The sequence below is a fragment of the Hemitrygon akajei genome, unplaced genomic scaffold, assembly GCF_048418815.1.
Source record: "Hemitrygon akajei unplaced genomic scaffold, sHemAka1.3 Scf000092, whole genome shotgun sequence".
Taxonomy (NCBI): domain Eukaryota; kingdom Metazoa; phylum Chordata; class Chondrichthyes; order Myliobatiformes; family Dasyatidae; genus Hemitrygon; species Hemitrygon akajei.
This window is the reverse complement of record NW_027331978.1, coordinates 1,147,177-1,169,732: the sequence shown is the minus strand read 5'-3', so window position 1 is coordinate 1,169,732 and position 22,556 is coordinate 1,147,177. Positions and strand designations below refer to the sequence as shown.

At 46.8% G+C, this 22,556-nt stretch overlaps 1 protein-coding gene across 1 annotated transcript; it reads left to right on the top strand.

Annotated features, from left to right (window-relative positions):
• The first annotated feature begins 127 nt into the window (after positions 1–127).
• Positions 128–3,597, top strand: LOC140722911 (ribonuclease inhibitor-like). The gene is made up of 6 exons (XM_073037548.1): positions 128–640; positions 1,673–1,759; positions 1,915–2,085; positions 2,241–2,411; positions 2,567–2,734; positions 2,877–3,597. The coding sequence occupies exons 1-6, from the start codon at positions 267–269 to the stop codon at positions 2,962–2,964; spliced, it is 1,059 nt and encodes a 352-aa protein (XP_072893649.1). The 5' UTR covers positions 128–266; the 3' UTR covers positions 2,965–3,597.
• The last annotated feature ends 18,959 nt before the right edge of the window (positions 3,598–22,556 follow it).

Genomic DNA, 22,556 nt, shown 5'->3' with positions numbered 1-22,556 from the left:
TTACAGATGGAGATTTGATCAAGAACAATCTTCAGCCTTCCCAGTTCATGTCCGGGTACTTGATGGAGCTATTGGAAGGTGGGGATGCTCCCCCGTTTGTGGTGTACACATTCCCACACCTCACTATCCAAGAGTTTGTAGCTGCAGTCGCACAATTCCTGAATCCACATCCCGGGGATATCCTGAAATTCCTCACTGAAGCCCAGAACACGACAGATAGGCGATTTGAGGTATTTCTCCGTTTTGTTGCTGGTCTCTCCTCCCCAATGACAGCTCGGGGCCTGGAGGAGTTTCTGGGTCCATTTCCTCATGAAACAACCTGCCAGGTGATTGACTGGGTGAAGGAGGAGGTTAAACGCCAGAGTGGAAACACGAGGAGTGAAGCTGGTAAAAAGAGCCTCCTGAACACATTGCACTACCTGTTTGAGTCTCAGAATTGCTGGCTGGCTCAGGCCGCACTGGGATCTGTGAAAACACTTTCATTCAGTGAAATGACACTGACTCCGATTGACTGCGCAGTCCTGTCTCATGTCATCGGAATCTGTGATACAATAAAACACCTTGACGTGGAGAACTGTCACATTCAGTGTGAAGGAATCCAGCGGCTGGGACCCGGGCTGCACAAGTGCCAGGAGTTGAGGTAACTTGATTTGTATCTCTGAACTATGAAACTGTTCCATTGTGCTGTTTCAATGTAAAACGATTTGGGTAAAACTGTAGGATATCAGGTAATAAAAGACTGTGTTAAATGATCAGGGTATAGGTCAGTAATTCCCAAGGACCGGAGCATTCTGTGGTTCCTTGTGAAGGGATGTTGGAGACTTCATCAGATCAGTGGACAGTGGCCATTGGTTTAATGGTAGTAAATCACAGGAATAGCCGTGTTTCTCACTGCCTGTGACACGTCCATTAACAATATTCCTTCTCACTGTTACTGACACCCAGACCGACACTGACTGCAGCAGTGGTCTCAGATTCACTCCCCCTTCCCGGTGAGGGCCAAGAGACCGTCAGCAGACTGTCCCAGTGAGAAGGAAAGAAATATCATTGTGAGATTGTCCTCCCCTGCCCTTCCCCATGTGTGACTATCACCATCACTCACTACTAGATACTCAGACTCCATGGGCTGTTCTCCCCTTCCAAATTTGGGTCTCAGTTCAGACACACCCCTCCCGTGCAATAGTTTACTGGATCAACCTATCATGTTGGACTCTTCCCCATTCTCCTTCCTCCTGTTGGATCTCTCTTCCCCATCCCCTTCCACCTGCATGTTCTGTCTTCCTATCCCTTTTCCTCAGGTGTGCCTCTTCCACATCTCCTATCGGAATTATAATTTGTGAATTTATAATTCACAAATCCTCCTCACTGTGGGTATATCTCCCACATTTCTGCCCTGACCCTAACAATGCTCTCAAGTCAGTAACACTTCTTTTCACCGTCTGGGAGTGAGACAGAATGTGTGGAGTTTACAGGGTCACACCGACAGACTAAATTACTGACATTCGGTGAATACCCTTGAGCTGGTCAGTGAGGGACATTGACAGTGATGGGAACTCCAATCAGTGATTTACTGAAGATTTTAATGTTTCCTGAAAAATCCGAGTGAGAGAGGTTTTCTCAGACTCACGGTTCTTGAATCACTTTTTTCATCAATTTGTCTGTTTGGCTTTAGACTTGGGGCAAATAAACTGGGAGATTCTGGAGTGAAACTGGTGTCTGCAGCTCTGAGGAACCCAGAGTGTAAAATACAGCAACTGTGGTAAGTACCAGGCTGTCGGAGATTGTGTTTACTGTCACTGGGTGACTGACACTGAACATTAATGTGATCAGTAATTGTGTTACTGAAAAACACTGGGGATTTGTACTGTCTCCGGTCTCTCTGTGTCCTTCATCCTCACTCTCTCTCATCTCCAGGCTGAACCATGTTGGTCTCACAGATTCTGGTGCCGTGGATCTCGTCTCGACTCTCAGAACAAACCGATTACTGACGGAGCTGAACCTCAGTGAAAATGAACTGCGTGATTCAGGAGTGAAACTGGTGTCTGCGGCTCTGAGGAACCTGGAGTGTAAAATACAGACACTGGAGTAAGTACCAGATTGTTGGAGATTTTATTTACAGTCACTGGGTGTCTGACACTGAACATTAATGTGATCAATAATTGTGTTACTGATAAGCACTAGGGGTTTGTACCGTCTCCTGTGTCTCTGTGTTATTCACTGTTTGCCTCTCTCATCTCCAGGTTGAGGGATGTCGGTCTCACAGATTCTGGTGCTGAGGATCTCGCCTCCGCTCTCAGTACAAACCCATCACTGACGGAGCTGGACCTGAGTGATAATAAACTGGGAGATTCAGGAGTGAAACTGGTGTCTGCGGCTCTGGGGAACCCGGAGTGTAAAATACAGAAACTGGAGTAAGTACCAGACTGTGGGAGATTGTGTTTACAGTCACTGGGTGTCTGACCCTGAACATTAATGGGATCAGTAATTGTGTTACTGATAAACACTGGGGATTTGTATCGACCCTGTCTCTCTGTCTTTCAATCCCACTCTCTCTCGTTATCTGCAGGCTGAGGAAGGTTGGCCTCACAGATTCTGGTGCCGAGCATCTTGTCTCCGCACTCAGTACAAACCCATCACTGACGGAGCTGAACCTGGGAATTAACTCCCTCACAGACCGATCTGCACCCGCTCTCTGTCGCCTCATATTGACCCTCCCAAATCTGGAGTGGATCCGGTGAGTGTTTGTGTTAACGTTCAATGTGATAAAATATCAGGGGTATTGGTCTGTGAGCATGTTGAAACATTATCCCCGTCCCCTGTTACTGACACTGATGTGTAAACTGTTTATTTCATCTCTGTTCTTCAATGTGTTTCAGACTGGTGGGGAATCGGTTCAGTGAGACCGGGGAGAAGGAACTAAGATCGGTGCAGGATCACAGACCTGGACTGATAGTGATCCTTTGAACATCTGAATGCGTGAACATCCCCACACTTATGGTGACATTTTCACCGATTCCCCAAGCTCCTCTTTAATGCCCGCACTCCAGGTTTGATTCCTAATGATTCTAACCGAACGGGCTCTAGTCTCGCGCTTTGTGCCTTTTGAAGCTGTCCTGCAGTGACGTATTTCCTCCTCTTGTCCAATGCCGCTGATTCTGACGCATGACCAAGTTCGAGATCTCACACAAGTTAGGCTCTGCGGAATTGCACAGTCAGGAAGAGCCCAGTGGCCGGGTTCATTCTAGGACACGAGTATCCCAAAGTGGGATTATCCGGGGAGAGAATCCTTTTGTTTACTTTGCTGAGGACAGTACTTTCGGCTGTCTGGCCGATACAATGATGTTAAATTGACAAATACTTCGGCAGTGACCCTGGATCTACAGGGATCTCTGAATTGTGATTTTATAATCATCGGTTCCCCGATGCAGAGTGACGGTGAGAAACGGGACTGATGATTCAACCTGTCATTCGGTGTCGCCGGTCAGTTAATTTTGTGTGACTGTGATTGAGTCGGGAGCAGCTTATTTATTCCCGCACGTCAGCAGCTCACACATTGTACATTTGTCATGATGAAATCAATAAACAGCTGTAACTTCCTGTCTTGTCGGACTTTAGTCTCATTAGAGGAGAAACAGTGACCTGTTGTTACTGCTGCCCCCCAGCACCCGGTGAACTGAAATAATGGGTCTGAGCTCCTCACACTGGTACAGCAGCGTCTCAGCTGAGGGATGTCAGTCTGGTGGCGTCTGGTCTTCACTCCTCATCCCCCAGTCAGTCTGACACACCACTTCCTCATACCCCAGAATCACGCACTCCCCTGACCCCCGCCTTCCTGCGTGCTCTCCTTGCCCCCGCAGACAAATACGACAAAAGATATTGGAAGCTCATACACTGTATGATATCTGACCTGCATCGACAAAGGTTGCGAACAAGACAGGGATGGGGAATCGAACAGAAGCAATCAACACGGAGTGAAGCTCCCTCTACACTGCCCATCTCATACTCCCGGTGTCTGACACTGACTTAAGCTCCCCACGAAGGATCCCATTACACATCCCATCCCAGGTCACACACATAGTGAAGCTCCCTCCACGTCGTCCCAATACACACTCTCCGTGTCAGGCTCAGAGTGAAGTTCCCTCTGCATCTCCCCATCACGCACTCCCATTGTCAGACACTGACTGAAGCTTCTCCTGCATATTCCCATGACACACTCTGAGGATCAGTCACAGTTTTAATCTTCATCCTCCCCATCTATTCACACAGTCCCAGTGTCAGAAATAGAGTGTACCTCTGTCCACATCATCCCATCATACATTTCCGGGTCAGACGCAGAGTGGTTCATAAAACACAGTCCAATCACACATTCCCAGGGTCAAACACAGAGTGGACCTCTCACAACGGCATACCATCACACACTTCCGGGGTTAGGCAAAGGATTAAGCTACCCCCAACCTTTCAGAACGCACACTCCCAGTGTCAGACATATTGTTAAGCTCCCAAAACACTGTCCCAACAAATAGTCCTGGAGTCAAGCACTGAGTGAAGATCCCTCCGCATCGTCCCATCATACACTCTGGGGCTCAGATACAGAGAGAATTCCCTCTACCCTGTCCCATCGCACACTCCCAGAGTCGGACTTTGAGAAAATCTCCCTCCAGACAGACCCATCATAAAATTCCTGTGTCAGACACAGAGAGTGGCAGCCTCCATGACATAGGAAGGGAAAACAAAGAGGTCCTGAAAAGAAAATTTTTAAATCCAAGTCGAAAGCTGAGAAGCAGGACCTCCCAGTTGGTAATTTCTGGATTGGTGTCTATGCCACGGACTTGTGCAGAACTCTGTGAATGTTAATTTGCATGTGGAGTCAGTGGCGAGGAAGGTTCTAGAATGCAAGAGCAGGGATGCAATGTTGAGGCTTCACAAGGCACCTGAGAGGTCTCACCTTGAGGATTGTGTACAGTTTTCGGCTCCTCATCTTAGTAGAGATAAGCTTGTGTTGGAGAAGTTCAAGAGGAGGTTCATTAGGATAATTCCAGGAATGAAAGGTTTATCATACCAGGAACTTTTGATTGCTCTGGGTCTGCACTCGCTGGAATTTAGAACGAAGAGGAGGATCTCGTTGAAACCATTCGAATGGTGAAAGGCCGAGACAGAGTAGATGTGGAAAGGATGTTCTCCATGTTGGAAGAGTCAAGGACAAGACGACACACCCTCAGGTTAGAGAGGCGTCCCTTCAAAACAGAGATGCGAAACCAAAGGGCGGTGAATTTGTGGAATTGCATATGTAACCCCCTGGGTCGCCTCAGGCTCGCTCAGCTCGTTCTCGTCTAGGGGGAGCAGCCTTCGGCTCCGCCAAACTGGGTAATCAGCTGGTGTGGATGCTGTGTGATGTCCCCGCCTCGCCATAAACAGACAGTACACCATATGCGATTAAATGAGTACAATTTATAAAGGTTACTATAACTAAGTGATTAATAACGATACAGTATATATGAAGGAAAAACAATAAAGAAAAGGCGCCAAACTTATCAAAGTCCAAACCACTTCGTGCACAACCGTTGGAGCTCAATTACTGAAGTCTTCCGGCCACCATTCGATCCCCTCCGAACTCCTCGACTCGCAGCTCAGGACCACCCGAAGTGGTCAACCAAACACATCTATCGTCGTCTCCTCTCCTCAGGGTACCTCCTGACCTCGGACGCACCCCCCCCCCCCCGGGGTCCGTTCCTCGCCCAGTTTACAGCATCGCGTCCTCTCTCTCTCACCCCCTCGCGCCGATCTGCCCAAAAGCCTGCCAACAATAGCTTACAGACTCAGAAGAAAAAACAACATTAATCCCAATTGGTTTACAAAGGAATACTATTCTCGTTATCAGTAAATTTTAACCCAAACAAGCTTCTAGCACTCTCTCGCAACAAAGAAGTATTCCTACTTTTAACAAAACAAAGAAGCCATTTTGATTACATACACAGTAACAAAGAAAAAGAAGAAATCCCCTTTACACTTATACTGCTGTGGAGGCCAGATCGTTGGGTGTTTTTAAGGCAAGGATTTATTGAATCTTAATTGGAGATGGCATCAAAGGTTACAGGGAGAAGGCCGCGCAATGGGGTTGAGGAGGAGGAAAAAATGATGTGCGACGATTGCAAGGCTGATCCTTCTCGATGGGCAAAATGGCCTAATTCTGCTACTATGTCTGAAGTTCTTATGGTCCGTGGAAACGGAGAGAAGGTTAGACTGATCCATGGAGCAATCGCTGGTGGTGGGGTGGGGGGGGGATCCCCGACACTGCTGGGGTTGGCTGTACTGTTGAGCTCGAGGATTATCTGATCCTGATGTCAAACAGGTGAAAGCGCGGTAATGCGACGTTGAGCTGTGAGGGGGAGCTCCTCGGTGGAGAGTGGGGAGTCGTTGTATGGTCTCAATTTCCCTCGGTAGATTTCTTTAACGATTTATGGAATAACCCAAACCACATGCAAAATATAATACAACTTATATTTTACTGTGATTCACTCTGTTCCAGCAGCCTCTCTTCACAAACGGAGAGCATATTCTGATTGCACAGCCCCCTGTTAGTACCCGAAGTAATTCCTCTGTCCCGTCATATCTTCACAGACCGTCGGTCCCCAAATTAATTCTATTGCCTCGTGTTCTCCCTACAGCCCCATATCAGTTCCCAAACTAATCCCACTACCCTGCTCATTTCCCCTGTCCGTGTCAGACCTTAAACTAATCACACTGTCGCAGTCTCTCGCAACAGCCAGGGTCGGTGCCCGAGCTAATCACACTGTCTCACTCTCTCCCCACAGCCCGTGTCAGTCCCCGAACTAATCACACTGTCCCACTCTCTCCCCACAGTCCTGTGTCAGTCAGAAATAGAAATATAGTCAGCAGTAACTCTCTGAATGCGCCATTCTAAAGATGCTGTGCAGGATATGGTTCAGCTGCAACAGATCAGATGCCCCCGAGCCCACATCCCATTCTTCCGATGCTATGTGGGATACGGTCTGTTTGGAAGTGGAAAGCAGGAATTCACAGTGTTGCGGGCTCAGTCTCTACACTCCGGCTGGAGGACAATTACGAAATGGAATGGCGGTGGATTGGTGATCTTCGACAAATTAGAGCGATGCGCGGTGAGCAGTCGATCGCTCCTGTAAACAACACCATTTCCATTATTAGAGGTGAAATAGCTGAAGGGATTGTTTGTAGCCGTGACAAAGTGGAGTCAATTGATACAAAACACAATTTATCATTTACTGACTTATGTTAAAACAGACCTACGTGTCGAAAATAGACTGGACCGTCATTTAAATAAGCTGCCACGTTGTTATAAGGTCGAAGTGTCTGCACTGATAGAGACTCGGACCTGGAAAAGCAGAGACCAGCATCACTTCAGAAAGCCTAGCGAGGTGAAATTATGAAACAGTGACGATATCGGCACCAACTTAATTCACAACAGAAGAAGAAAACATTGCGATCGAAGTATGGAAAATGTAAAACCATTTGATGCCTGAAACCTCCATTCCGGAAACACGTTTCAGCCGACGGTAACATCTGTGCTCAGTAACAGTGCGGATACCGCAGCAGAGTAACGACGGCACCATACATAAAGTGAGCAGCTCCGGCATCTTACCGGGGACACCAACCGCTACAAGTGTGGGATAGAAAATGGCCGCGATGTAGTAAATCGTCGAATATCCCATATTCCGTCAAAAGCGGCGTTCAGTTGTACGGAACGTTTCAGCTGCTCAGATGGGCTGGTGATCGGTTTAGCAGACTTTTATTGAGGTGAGAGCAATTCCGCTGGGGCAATTAGCGTGGGATTCACGTCAGGGCCATTAGTGACAACCAACTGCAGAAACACTTACGTTAATCTATTTTTACTCGCTGTTCCCGTGTAATGAATTTCTCTCCTCAAGGGATATTGCAATCTATTTACTGTAAAACAAAATGTGATGTGAATTTTCCATGAAACCTGAATTCAGCTATTTAAATAGAATATTTTTATATCATTGTTGCTTTAAAACAGACATTCATCTTGGAATCGATTTATTTTTTAACGTTTGTCGGAGCACATTCGCTTCTGAAATTGAGGGAAGGAGATCGTTCTGGCGGGTGAAATGGAGAACACTTCTTTATTAAAGGGAAACATTCGTTCATTCTTTTCTTTTGTTTGTTCCAGTCATTCCGGGCGGTGCGAGTGATGGAATAAACAATGACAGCTGGCATGTATTAGAATAACTCTGCACTTATATTCCTCCACAAACAATTTAAAAGATCCATAGCGATAGTCCAGAGACCTGTGATCAAAAAGGGAGCGTGTCTTCGGGAAATCAGCGAGGGCTGTGGATAGTCTGAAGAACAATGTTTTCCAGCGCACACATGGGCCGCTTGGCAGGAACCTGACCTCTGTCAGTGAATGACCTGCAACCCCACACCCGTGACGTGAGATGCAGTCTATTTAACTTTAAAGTTACTCTCAAATCTGACACAATTCTACCACCATTTCTCCATCCATTCTCAGTTTGAACAAATATAGTAAGCAAAATCTATGCACAATCCGCAGGTTCTCAGTCTGTTGCATTATTTGCCACGAAGTTGGGTTATTTTTCTCCTGATTTACTTTCAGATATATTGCCTTTCGAGCGTCACTATAGGTCTGTGTAGAACACCGGAAGTGTTCAAGCTCACCTGTCAATCACACTTCCTTCTGCTCCTGCAGTGCACCGCTCCGTGCCGATTGTGGTTCTCGTACCGATGAGCGGACCTCGGCTTATTGGAGAAAGTCTCATCACTCTTGTTTCCATTGTGGAACTCGTACTAATGTGCGACCCTCTGTTGACTCGAGAAAGGATCACCTCTGCCTTCAAATCCATCCTTCCAAAGTGAATCACTTCGTACCTTTCCGGTTTGAACTCCGTCTGTAACTGCTCAACACTGCTCTGCGTCCTGTCACTGTCCTGTTGGTAATCTGTGACACACTTCTATACTCTCCGTAACTGCACCAACCTTCAAATCTCTGAAAATACAATAAACCACCCTTCCCCCTCCTCATACAAATCATTCAAAAAAGCACAACAATCCGGAGGTTTCAGAACAGATCTCTGCAGCACTCCACCGTTCATGGACATCCGGGGAGAATTTTTTCCATCCACAACTATCCTTTGCTTTCTGCAAGTTAACACACGGTCCTTCGACGGAGCATATCCTGAAACTGCTTTTCCTGCCGATTTTTCTGGGTTCTCACTGGGCACAAATCAAACAATTCTTGTAATAATGTACATCTCCGCTCAGATTTGGACATCAACACAGATTCTTCAACTGTTCCAGAGATCTATCTGATCCTTGATGCCCACAAATGTCACGGTGTCATGCATCATCTGGTTTCTTTCACAATTCCGCTCCTCAAATTTACCACTCTCAAGTGTAATCCAAATCCATGCCTGTATCCATCGATATTTCCCATAAATATCAGAATCCTCTCCTGTTTGTACCTTTTCTAACTCCTGATCCTGTTGCTGTGTCATGACTAAGTCTATGGGTGTACAGTTTGCTGTTTTTTCTGTCATTCCTACCTCTATATCTGGATTCCATTTCACCACCCAACTTGATTCTAGTTTGGCTAACTCACCAGCACTCCTGCTCCCTTCCACGGATGGCTTTAAGTGATCCTCCATCTTTTTAATCCACCAGTGGTTTCTCTTGCCTTCTCAAATATTTACTTCAACAAGGGAGCCGATGACAAAGGTTTGCCTTCTATTGGGATACAACGTCTAGATTCCCATAACGGTAAATATTCAGTCAAAGCAGATGAGCATCTAGTGAATGAAGGGAGACGGGTCATGTACAGTCATCAGAGTTTAGTCTCATTCGGTATCGTGTTCAGTGCAGAAGTAGTGAGTCACAGGGCTTCTTCCTTTACTCTACTGTTCCATGAACTCAGCATGCCCAGGTGATGTGTTCACATTATAATGTCAATCCATTCACCATCTGCTGTCCATTCACCCCCATTCAACTTGGTCTTCTGCACTGACGGGTGTAATATAGGACACGATGTCTTGCAACACCGGAACAAGCTCGCCCGCCAGCCATGTCCCTGACGAGCGGGACGTTCCTGGCTGTGCAGTGACGTAGCACTGACAGCAATTTCTCAGAGTTCATCAGTCAACCGCCTGCTGCAATGTGGAACTTTAGATGATTCCAAATGTCAAACCTGAGCTTCCCCCGCAATCCGACTCACAAACTCTCTCAGTGCTGTACAGAATAACGTAGTTACAATTTTCTCAATCAAAAATTCATGGCATATTGCTGACGAGTCCGAAACTGTCATAAGAAAATCGAAATGATTCTTATATTATTTATGAGTGGGAATCAGCAAACGTAAGAGTGCAGAGATACACGGTGAAGGAGCAATTTAGAATTGCTGAGGGGAATGTATTCATATAAATGATGTTGCTACATGAAACAGGCTGTCTTGGTGTGGTTTATTTCGATCGATTTATGAAATTAATTACTCACTTATTTATTTAAATTAATTAATATATTTATTTTGTTTATTTTCATTCAACCTTTCAGAAGTTGTGTTGCCAAAACATAAGAGGTTTACGGATCAGATGCTGCTCAGTTGGCGCTGTGCGGTTTAGCAACGTATAGCATGCAGAATGGTCTGTTTGTCATATGGCCCTATGGCGCTGACTGTGTTGCCCAGTACAACCGTCATTATTCATCAGTGCACTGTCTCTCTCACAATTTTAACATCATCCAATTGTAGAAGGCTCTTGTTCTAAGAATAGCTCAGTGAATACAGATTCTATTTTAAGAGGATTCACTGGATTGGTGGAACAGCGGGAAAGGAGGAGAAAAAAAACCCAGCGGCTCACACTGAGTCAGATATTCACAGGTACGGGACTGAGACAACAGCAGTAACGCTGGAGCAGACAGATACAGAACGAACCCCACACTTACACGATAGTAGAGAGTGTCAGATACAGAATGAAATCCACACTCACACACTGTAGCAGAGACTGACAGATACAGAACGAAGTGCTTACGAAATGTTCAGAAAAACAGGAAATGATAATGAACAAGAAGATTTTAATGCTCCCAGGATGGAGATTAGGATCGAATTCACGAGAGCCTGAGGTGCGATGACAAGGCCTTTCCGAGCAGTATGAGTGAAAACCTCAAGGCTGTCTAAAAGTATGTGAAGAACAAGATGATAAGACGGGAGAGAATAGTACCAATCAATGGTGAGCGTGGAGAAGTGTGCACGGAGCCGGAGGAGATGGTAATACTTAATGAATACTTTGCTTCAGTATTCACTACGGAAAAAAAGGATCTTGGCGATTGTAGATATGACCTTCAGTGGACTGGAAAGATTAAGTGTGCAGATGTTAAGGAAAAGGACGTGCTTGTTACAACGAATGAGGCGAACCCAAGTGCAGAACACAGGCACGGAGAATTGGTTCGGATGCAGACGTGAACGGAAAACAGGAGGGAGAGCAGGTAGGCAGGAGACGTCGGACAGACTTTATCAAGAGTCGGAGCGTCGAAAAAGAAAGGGCAGATAAAACTCTTCTTAGTACGGAGAGGCAGAGTTCCACTGAAGTAAAACATTAGAAGAGTTATTTTGGTGCGAACAGGCTGTGTTTCACGGGTAAACCTCTGAAATGGAATTCAATTTAGAAAACTGAACTTGACAACAAGAAATGGAGTTTCACAGGTAATTCTCGATACTGGAGAAAAAACTTAGAAGATACGGTCCTAAGTGGTCGGGAAACGTTATTTACCACACAGGCAAAACCAACGATCAGGCAACTAGTGGGTGCAAATCCGCGGTTCTTATGCTGCAGGTCCTGATGAAAAATAGGTATTCCGTTATCAAAGGGATTTAGCAGCAAATGGGAAATTAGCAGTCGGAATCGTGGCGCAATCAAAGGAAAATAAAAGAAAATACGGAATTGACGATCAGGACCATGATAGTAACCCCCCCCCCCCAACGGGAGCTTCCAGGCGAACCATCAGGCTTGTCCGGATTGTCTCGATGGAATCACGGATGAGGGAAGGATCCAGGATGAAGGAACGGGGAATCCAGGAGCGTTCCACCGGGCCGTTTCCCTCACAATCGACCAGGTACTGCCTCGGCGGCGCACATCCAGTATTCACAAGACGGTGTACGCTGGGTGGTCGTCAATGATACGGGCGGGTGGAAGGGGTTTGGCAGAAGGGCACAATTAACTAAGAGATAGCGGTTTCAATTGGGAGACGTGGAACGTGGGATGAATGTGCATGGATCTGGGCAGTTTGATTCTGACTGCCGAGGGGTTGATTATACTCTCAATTTCGAATGGTCCCATGTAGCGAGGGGCGAGTTTCTTGGGTTCGTTCTTAAGGGGAATGCCTTTCGACGAGAGCCAAACCTTCTGCCCAGGCCGCTAATTAGGTGTAGGAATTTGATGGCGATCGGCAATCCTCTGGGTTGCAGTCGGCTGAGTGGAGCAGGGCCATGCGTACATCCCTCCAGACCATGCCGCACTGGCGGAGATGGGCCTGAACTGAAGGCGCATCGATGTCGTCTTCATGTGCAGGAAACAGAGGGGGTTGATAACCAACGGAGAATTCGAAGGGGGACATGCCGGTGGTGGTGCTGACCAGGGAGTTGTGGGCGTACTTTACCCAAGATAGATGAGTGCTCTGGGATGACGGGTTGCTGGCGGTTATGCAGCCCAGAGCTGCTTACAAATCCTGGTTTGCTCGTTCCGTTTCACCTTTAGCCTGTGGGTGGAAGCTAGAAGACAGAGTTACTGAGCCTCCAGGGGCTTGAGAAAGGGATATCCAGACTTGAGAGATGAAATGCGGACCCCGCTCAGATATAATGTCCGAGGGAATTCCATGATAACGGAAGATGTGATGAAGAAGAAGGTCGGGTGTTTCACGGGCTGTAGGGAGTTTGGGAAGGGCTAGGAAGTGCACAGCTTTTGAGAAGCGGTCCATCACGGTGAGTGCGGCAGTGATCCCATGTGAAGGGGGTAGTCCCGTAATGACATTCAGCGCAATGTGAGACCAAGAGCGGCTCGGGGAAGGTAGGGGACGAAGCAATCCAGCAGGTGGTCGGTGTGAGGCTTTTACACGGGCACACACAGAACAGGCAGAGACGAAGGAACGAGGGTCAGCATCCATGAAGGGCCACCAGAAATGTCTCTTCAGAACGGAAAGAGTCCGATCGATCCCGGGATGGCAGGCGAAACGAGAAGTGTGCCCCCACTGGAGAACCTGAGACCGAACAGCGTCGGGCAGGAAGAGACGACCGGCGGGTCCATTCCCTGGGTCAGGTTGAGTCCGCTGGGCCTCGCTGACTATGGATTCCATCTCCCAGGTGAGGGCAGCCACCACACCGGATGGTGGAAGGATGGTCTCGGGGTTCGGAAGGCCCTACTCGGAGAAGATTGACGAGAGAGAGCTTCGGGCTTCCCGTTCTTGGACCAGGACGATAGGCGACAGTGAATCTGAAACGGCCAAAAAATAATGCCCGATGTGCTTGGCGGGAGGTCGGGCGTTTAGCGCTTTGGATGTATGCGAGGTTCCGGTGTTCCGTCCAGACGATGAATGGATGTTCAGTGTCTCCACTCCGCCAAAGCGAGTTTGACGGCCAGTGTCTCCCGGTTCCCTACGTTGTAGTTCCGTTCGGCGGGGTTTAGGCGGCGAGAGAAGGAGGCGCAGGGATGGAGCTCTTGGTCAGGGCTGGAGTGTTGAAAGAGGACCGCTCCCACCCTAGAGTTGGAGGCGTCAACTTCCACAATGAATTGACCAGAAGGTTCAGGTTGGGCCAGGATGGGAACGGAAGTGAAACGCATCTTTAGCTCCGAGAAGGCCGAGTCCGCTTCGGGGGGCCAGATTAAAGGGTTCGCAGGAGAGGTGAATCGAGTAAGGGGCGCTGCCACCCGGTTGTAATCCCTGATGAAGCGACGGTAGAAGTTTGCGAACCCCAGAAATCGCTGGAGTTGCTTAAGCGTCGTGGGGTTTGGCCACTCCGCCACCGCCCGGGACTTTTCGGAATCCGCCCTCAATTGGCCGCTCTCAATGATGTACTCCAGCAAACTGACGGAACTTGCACTTCTCTGCCTTAACGAATAGCTTGTTCTCCAAAAGCCTCTGAAGAACCTGACGGACATGGTGGGTGTGTTCCTGAAGACTGCGGGAGAAGATAGATAGATAGATAGATAGATAGATAGATAGATAGATAGATAGATAGATAGATAGATAGATTGATAGATAGATAGATAGATAGATAGATAGATAGATAGATAGATAGATAGATAGATAGATAGATAGATAGATAGATAGATACTTTATTCATCCCCATGGGGAAATTCAACCTTTTTTCCAATGTCCCATACACTTGTTGTAGCAAAAACTAATTACATACAATACTTAACTCAGTAAGAATATGATATGCATCTAAATCACTAACTCAAAAAGCATTAATAATAGCTTAAAAAAAGTTCTTAAGTCCTGGCAGTTGAATTGTAAAGCCTAATGGCATTGGGGAGTATTGACCTCTTCATCCTGTCTGAGGAGCATTGCATCGATAGTAACCTGTCGCTGAAACTGCTTCTCTGTCTCTGGATGGTGCTATGTAGAGGATGTTCAGGGTTTTCCATAATTGACCGTAGCCTACTCAGCGCCCTTCGCTCAGCCACCGATGTTAAACTCTCCAGTACTTTGCCCACGACAGAGCCCGCCTTCCTTACCAGCTTATTAAGACGTGAGGCGTCCCTCTTCTTAATGAGATGTCGTCCAAATAAAAGAAAACGAAACGGCTAATAAATTTTGTATGGACATAGTTTATCAGGGCTTGGAAGACAGCGGGAGCATTGATGAGGCCGAATAGCATGACCAGATATTCGAAATGACCAAGAGGGGTGTTACAAGCTGTTTTCCCACTCATCTCCCTCCCTTATCCTGACCAGGTGATACGTACTCTGCAGATCCAACTTAGTGAAAATTGGGGCTCGAAGGCAGAGTTGATAAGGGGCAGTGGACACGTATTCTTTATGGTAATGCTACTCAGTCCACGGTAACAATGCAGGGGCTCAGTGAGCCGTGTTTCTTCCCACAAAGAAGAATCCTGCGCCTACAGGGGAAGATGAGGGTCGGATAATGCCCGCCGCGAGAAAGTCATTTTGGTAAGCCTCCATTGCTTCCCTTTCTGGTCGGGCAGGTTATACAGCCGACAGGTGGGTAGAGGGACCCGGGGAGAAGGTCCCACGCTGTAAATTATCCAGAATGTCCCATTACTACCATGACTCAGTATGTTTCATCATACTACTTTGTGGTGTTCGTAACAGGAGCCAACGGATGTGATCACAGAAACGGAGAGAGGGTGAAGACCGCGAAGACCCGTTTAGGAAAGCGAGATCGAGGATACAGTGTGGGAAGGAGAGTGGTTAAGCAGGCGGGGTGAGAGAAGTCAGCGAGATAACACGGTTTGCTTGTTTCTGAAGGACTTTAGAATGGAAACGCTGTAATCCCAGAATTCCCTGCAGGAAGGAAAGTCCTCTAATCGCTCAGTGCATTTATGGACAGTATTCTCTGACTCACACTTTCCGACCTCATCCCAGTCTCTCTCTGAACCCGTAGTGTCTATTTCCCTCTCAAGTATTTTAATTTCGCGCCTCTCTGTATCCACCAGTCTCCCCAACCCTCCTCCCCCCGGCCAATTTCTATCCCTACCCGCTTTCACTCATATCTTACGCCCCCCACCGCTGTCTTGGGCTCTCCCCTTCCGAGTTCTCTTCCAATCTTCCTCCTCACACTGATCTTTCCACATCACAAATATCTGTTCTCACTCCAGATCTCTCGACTTCCCCGGTCTCCCTCCCCCTGGTCTTTCTCTAAGCCCTCGGTCTCTCCCTCTACCCCGCCCCACCCGGTCTCGCTCAGTTTCTCTCGTCCTCTGCCGTTTCTCCTCTCCTAAAATCTCGGTTGCATCTCTCTCCCTCCCGTCCTTCTCAGATTCTCGCCACCGTCTCTTTACATTCCCCAGTCTCTTTCTCCTCAGTGAGGAAGACTAACGGAGCATTAAGCGGGATCTGGACCCACTTGAACAACGGGCTGAAAAACGGCGGGTCGCATGTAACACATACACAAGTGTTAGATGTTGCACTTTGGGAGGACCAGCCAGGGTTGATCTGACACAATGAGAAATAGGGCACTGAGGAGTACGATAGAACAAATGTATCTGGGAATGCATGTCCATATTCAATGGAAGTTGTTGCGCAGTTAGAAAGCTTCCTCTGGCTGTCTCGCTGGATATCTGGGTTAGAGTTTTAATTTCTCACAGCACCGACCAATCTAGAAAGTCGTTGATACCGTTTTATCCCTCTGTCTTTGCACACACTGAAGCATGGAGACTGAGTTAATGGATGGTTACAGCATGAGAAGATGGAAGCTTTGGAAGTTGTTTATTTTGTATTCTTAAAATTGCCTGCGATGGTTTGAAGCAAGGTAGACAAATGTCAGCCCGGATATTTGCCTTGCCTTCGCTGCGTTTTTAGTTTGTGTAGTTTTGTATGTTTCATTTATTATTAATTTCAGAGGGAGACACGGATTCCACATCGGCCATATGGATTCAGGGTTAAATAGATCGAAATATGAGCGTATCTACACAGGATACGATAAAACCACTATTCCGAGGTAAATTGGCATTAGGATAATTTGGTGCGTACTTGAACTGGGAATTTGGAATTGGCATTTTGGAAGGCTAGTTATTTTAATAAGCAGAAAAACCTGCTGCTGAACACTTTGAAATGCTGTTTTTAAGTTGTAGGGCTCCACTGGAAATGATTGCTTTGAAGTCATTGTAGCATCTGCCCTGTAATATGTAAATGACAGGTCAGTTTAGATAACGTGGCGGTTCAGTCAATAGCTGAGCGAACTGCTTACGTCTTCAGCCCTATTTCCATAAATTAGCATCGTTAGTGTAATATGTAAATGACGGGATAGTTAAGATAACGTGCCGGTGCAGTCAATCGTTCAGCGATTTGCTTACATCGTCACCCCTAATTTCATTATCTTTCCAGCTGTTGCTGGATGGTCAAGTTAAATCGGTTATTTCACTCAGCCCTGTTTCTCGGAACACTGTAACTGCAGAACCCAAAATAGAGTTGTAACTTGTACCACAATTTCAAACCCTCCGTGCGGAACTCGGTTGTTCGCTGTCTTCCAGCAGGAACTCACCCTATCTACTACATGATCTACCTTCTGTTAGGAAGCCAAATCTGAATCAACGCAACCAGGTTTCCCTCGATCCCAGGCCTCTGACTTTCTGAATGAGTCTACTATGGGGAGCTGAACAAACATCTGACCAGAATTAATGCACCCACATCGACTGTCCTGCGTCATCTGTTGGTATTATTTTCTTTTTTTTTCAAATAATTCAATCTGGCTCATAAAGGACAACATGCCATGTTGTCTCTCCGTAGCCAGACAACATTTCTCTAAATATTCATAATTTCCTTCTTCAACAATCCTCTCCAGTAGTTTACCCACTACTGATGTAAGGCTCCCTGGTCTGTAATTCCAAGAAGTATCCCTATTATCTTTCCTCAACAAATGAATAATATTTTCTAACCCCCCCCCCCCCCACCAAGTCATCCAGTTCTACTTCCGTGGCTATCAAAGACACAAAGATCCTGTCCAAAAGCTCACTAATATCTTCTCTCGCTTTCCCAAATTACCTGGACTATATCCCTTCTGGCACTGGGGAATCGTCCATCATAATGTTTTCGAAGTTTCCCCCGAATCCTCTTTCTGAGCGTCTGCCGTTTTACGCTGTGTTCACATTTATCAATGTATTCAGTGAGGAGCTTCAGTGCCTTTTTGGACTCCAGACACAAGTTTTCCTCTGAGCTGCCCAGACTCTCTCCAGTCTCCGCCTGTTCTTCACAGTGCAATTCGCAAATAACTTCTCAAGTCCCCTTCGACCTCATCTAATTCCATTGTTAAATTATTTTCTTTCTACATTCTGACCCGCTATAGCCTTACCTGATTCTTTCTTCCTAATTATTAAGTATCGTTCTTTCTTCCTCTTGAGGAGTTGTTCCAACTTTCTTGTCAACCAGAGTTACTTTACGCTGTCATCCTTTCCCTGCTTCACGGAGACAAGCCTATACTGAAACCTATGTCAGTGCTTCCTATACAATCCCCTCATATTTGTTGCGCATTTCCCTGAGTACATTATATCCCAATTTACCTTCCCAAGTTGCTGCCAGGTCGCACCATAATTCGCTGATCCCCAATTAAATAGATCCCATGCTCCCTGGTCAAGGTCAATGGAGGGGAGTTGTGCCCTATTGTTCTGTAATGCTGAGCCGCGGAAAGATCTGTCACCTGATCCGTTTCCTTTTCTAATATTAGATCCTGTACGGACTGTTCACTAGTCCACCTGTCTTCTTATAGTGACATTAATCCTTCCTGGCCAAAACTGAGAAATTATGCTAAACCGGAACTTTTTACCTTGGGGAGTTGCCAAAGAATATTATGGACGTTTCAGTTACCCATGCCATTAACATGGCAAATGTCCATGTCCCGCTTCCCGATCGGTTCCTCACTGTTCACGTTGCAGGTTTTCTTTCTTTTGATAGAGGGGCGGCTGTATAGAATAATCCAAATGAGGTAATCACATACCTCTGTTTGTCGCACTGTTGCCCTCCGTATCTGCAGCTGCGATACTATCCCTTGTTTCCCAACGCACTCACTTTCCACTTTGTTACCCGAATCTGCCCATTTTGAAACATCTAAACCCCGGAAATTCCTGGAGCCATCTCTGCCCTTGTGACAGTCGAGTGTCTGTGATAGTTTGGAACATACTTCAACCAAAGTGACAATCACGCCAGCAGCATTGAGCGTTTGTATTGCTACCTACCTGAACTGTATGAAGTCAGCAATACTCCGCCATTTCTGCAATTTCTGGATGACCAGGCATATGATTGTTTGAATTATTGACACATTTGACAAACCGGTTCATTGTAAAACAGCTTTATTTGAAAACTCCGCTGAATTGTCATTAGACACGGGCGTTACCGACACAGATGACCATTTAATGTGAACACATACTTCATTCCATTCCTTAGCTCTTCTCTGAATTTCCTCTGTGTCAGTGTATAGATACAAGTATTGGTGCACATGCTGAGCATTTGCAACATGGACCCAAATTGCTGTAGGATGTATACCGGGGAGCTCAAATATCTGTCCTGGTAATAATAGTTTTGCGCTTGCCATTTCAGAGAATAGGCTACAGAGGGCATCCAAAGTAAAATGAAATTAGCTGATATAGAAAACAGCAAAATCATCGATTTTCTGCGTTTTTCCACCTCGGCATCTTTCTGATTGTCGTTGCTGTGCCGAAGCTTTCTGCGGACTCTATTTGCCACAACGATGTGTCTTACGGTTAACCCGTTAAACACCAGGATTAAGCCGATTGGTATCAATGGTGTTAAAATACGGTCCAGTAATGCGTATCCTCTCCACACGGGTGAATTAGCGTATTCATATGTGAGGGTACAACGCCAGGGCATGTTGTCAATGATGACGTAAGGTTCAACGGCAAAGTAAACCGGGGCACATTTCCCGCAGCTCACTATAACCACGGTCACGATAACCACCGCTGCTGTTCTCTCGGTGCAGTATCGCTCCCGCAGTTTTCGGCAACATATTGCGATGAAGCGATCGAACGTAAAACTGACCGTCAACCAAACAGAACAGTCCCTCGTTACAAGCCGAAATACAAGTGTCAGAGCGCATACAGGAGTGATGAGCAGGGATCTGGAATAAATGTAGATATTGTTGGTCTGTTCCACTAAAGCGACAACGATAACCACCATCAGATCCGCTGTTGCCATTCCAACCAGGTAACGGGTGATGCATTTGGAGAGTCCGCATTTTCCCCGAGATAGGATCACAATCGCCGTTAAATTAACTGCAAGAAATTTGGAAATACAATAGAAATATGGTCAGTTCCCTGAATGCCCCCATTCTACCGATGCTATGGTGGGTATGGTCTGTTTGGAAGTGGAAAGAGGGAATCCAGTGTGTGCGGTCTCCGTCGCTGCACTCCGGCTGGAGGACAATGACGGATGTGAGTGTCAGTGGATTGGCGACCTTCCCACAGTTTAGAGCGAGGCATCCGAGTTCCACGACTCACGTACCTGTGAGCAGTCGATCGCTCCTGTAAACAACACCATTTCCATTATCAGAGGTGAAAGAGCTGAAGGGATTGTTTGTAGCGGTGACAAAGTGGCAACAAGGAGATATAAAGCACGAGTTCTCATTTACTGACTCACGGAAGAACAGTCTTACATGTTGGAAATATACTGGACCTTCATTTAAATAAACTGCCACGTTGTTATATGGTCGAAGAGCCTGCACTGATAGAGATACGGACCTAGAAAAGCAGAGACCAGCATCACTTCAGAAATCCTAGCGAGGTTAAATTATGAAACTGTGGTAATGTCGGGACCAACTTAATTGACAAAGGAAGAAAACACTGCTATCGCAATATGGAAAATGGAAATAAAACCGTCAGGTGTCTGAATCCTCAATTCCGGAAACACGTTTCAGCCGACGGTAGCATCTGTGCTCAGTAACAGTGCGGACACCGCAGCAGAGTAACGACGGCACCATACATAAAGTAACCAGCTCCGGCATCTTACCGGGGACACCGACCGCTACAAGTGTGGGATAGAAAATGGCCGCGATGTAGTAAATCGCCGCATAGCCCATATTCCGTCAGAAGCAGCGTTCAGTTGTACGGAGAGTTTCAGCTGCTCAGATGGACTGGTGATCGGTTCAGCAGACTTTTATTGAGGTGAGAACAATTCCACTGAGGCAATTAGCGTGGCTGTCACTTCAGGGACATTAGTGACAACCAACTGCACAAACACTTACGTTAAACTATTTTTACTCATTGTTCCCGTGTCATGAATTTGACTCCTCAAGGGATATTGCAATCTATGTGAATTTTCCATGTTATTTTCCATGATACCTGGCTTGAGCTATTAAAATAGGATATGTGTCTATTCTATCGTTTGTATCTGTATTGCTTTTCAAGTAGGCATTCATCTTGAAGTCGATTTATTTGGTAACATTTGACGGAACACATTGGTTTCTGAAATTGAGGGAAGGTGTTTGTTCTGGCAGGTGAAATGGAGAACACTTGTTTATTAAAGGCGAACGTTCATCCTCTTTTCTTTCGTTCGCTCCAGCCGTTCAGGGCGGACTGAGTGATGGAAATCACAGTAACATCTGACACGTGTTACAATAAAATGCACTGCACATATTCCTCCAAACAGTTTAAAAGATCCACAGCTATATTCCAGAGACCTGTGATCAAAAACGGAATGTGTCTCCTGGAAATTAGCGAGGGCTGTGGACAGTTTGAAGAACAATGTTTTCCAGCGCACACATGGGCCGTTTGGCAGGAACCTGACCTCTGCCAGTGAATGACTTGACCACCACATACCCGTGACGTGCGATGCAGTCTATTTAACTTCAATGATATTCTCAAACCTGCGACAATTCTACCACTGTTTCTTTATCCATTCTCTCTTTGAACAAAAGAAACAAGTAAAATGTGTGAGCTATCTGCAGGTTCACAGGTTGTTCTATTATTTGCCACGAAGTTGTATTTATTTCTCCTGATTTACTGTCAGGTATATTGCCTTTCGAGCGTCACTATGAGTGTGTGCAGAACAGCGGAAGTGTTCAAGCTCACTTTTTAATCACACTTCCTTCTGAACCTGCAGTGCACAGCTCGGAGCGATGAGCGGCCCTCTCTTTATTGGAGACAGTCTCACCACTCTGTTTCAATTGCGGAACTCGTATTAATGTGTGGCCCTCGGCTTATTGGAGAACGTCTCATTACTCTGTTTCCTTTGAGGAATTTTTACTAACATGCGGCCCTCGGTTGACTTGAGAAAGTATCTGTCAGGAGAGGACATGAAATGGACCCAAATGCAGGACGCAGGCACTGAAGTGCTAGGGGTAGGACAGGATGGGGATGCCATGGCATGCAAAGGGTAATGCAGGCGGGGCTGGATCCCGGAGGTCAGGCGAGACGGGAGGATCCCAGATTTCAGGCGGGGTGAGAGGATCCCAGATTTCAGGCGGGGTGAGAGGATCCCAGATTTCAGGCGGGGTGAGAGGATCCCAGATTTCAGGCGAGACGGGAGGATCCCAGATTTCAGTCAGGGCAGGATGAGTCCTCAAGGCGGGCCGCGTATGGATCACGGGCAGGGCCGCCTCCCAGGCGGAAACACGTAGGCCTGTGCAAAGCGCGGACACCTGGGCAGGTGCGGGGCACAACTCATCAGAGCTGAGGGGTAGGAAGGGACAGAACCACCCGTAGGGCAACGGCAACGGCCTGGCTTACTCGACAGGATCAAAGGACAGGAAGGGAGAGAACCACGCGAGGGGTAACGGCGACGGACTGGCTTACCCGATGGAGGCGAGGGAACAGAAGAAAGCTGGGTCCAGGTTGAGCAGCAGGACTACCG

What these genes read in the sequence shown, in the direction of transcription:
- LOC140722911 (XM_073037548.1), top strand. Translation starts at nt 267, where the DNA reads ATGACAGCTCGGGGCCTGGAGGAGTTTCTGGGTCCATTTCCTCATGAA. An exon ending in TGTAAAATACAGCAACTGTG is followed by an intron (nt 1,760 to 1,914) that starts GTAAGTACCAGG and finishes TCTCATCTCCAG; the next exon opens with GCTGAACCATGTTGGTCTCA. An exon ending in CCAAATCTGGAGTGGATCCG is followed by an intron (nt 2,735 to 2,876) that starts GTGAGTGTTTGT and finishes AATGTGTTTCAG; the next exon opens with ACTGGTGGGGAATCGGTTCA.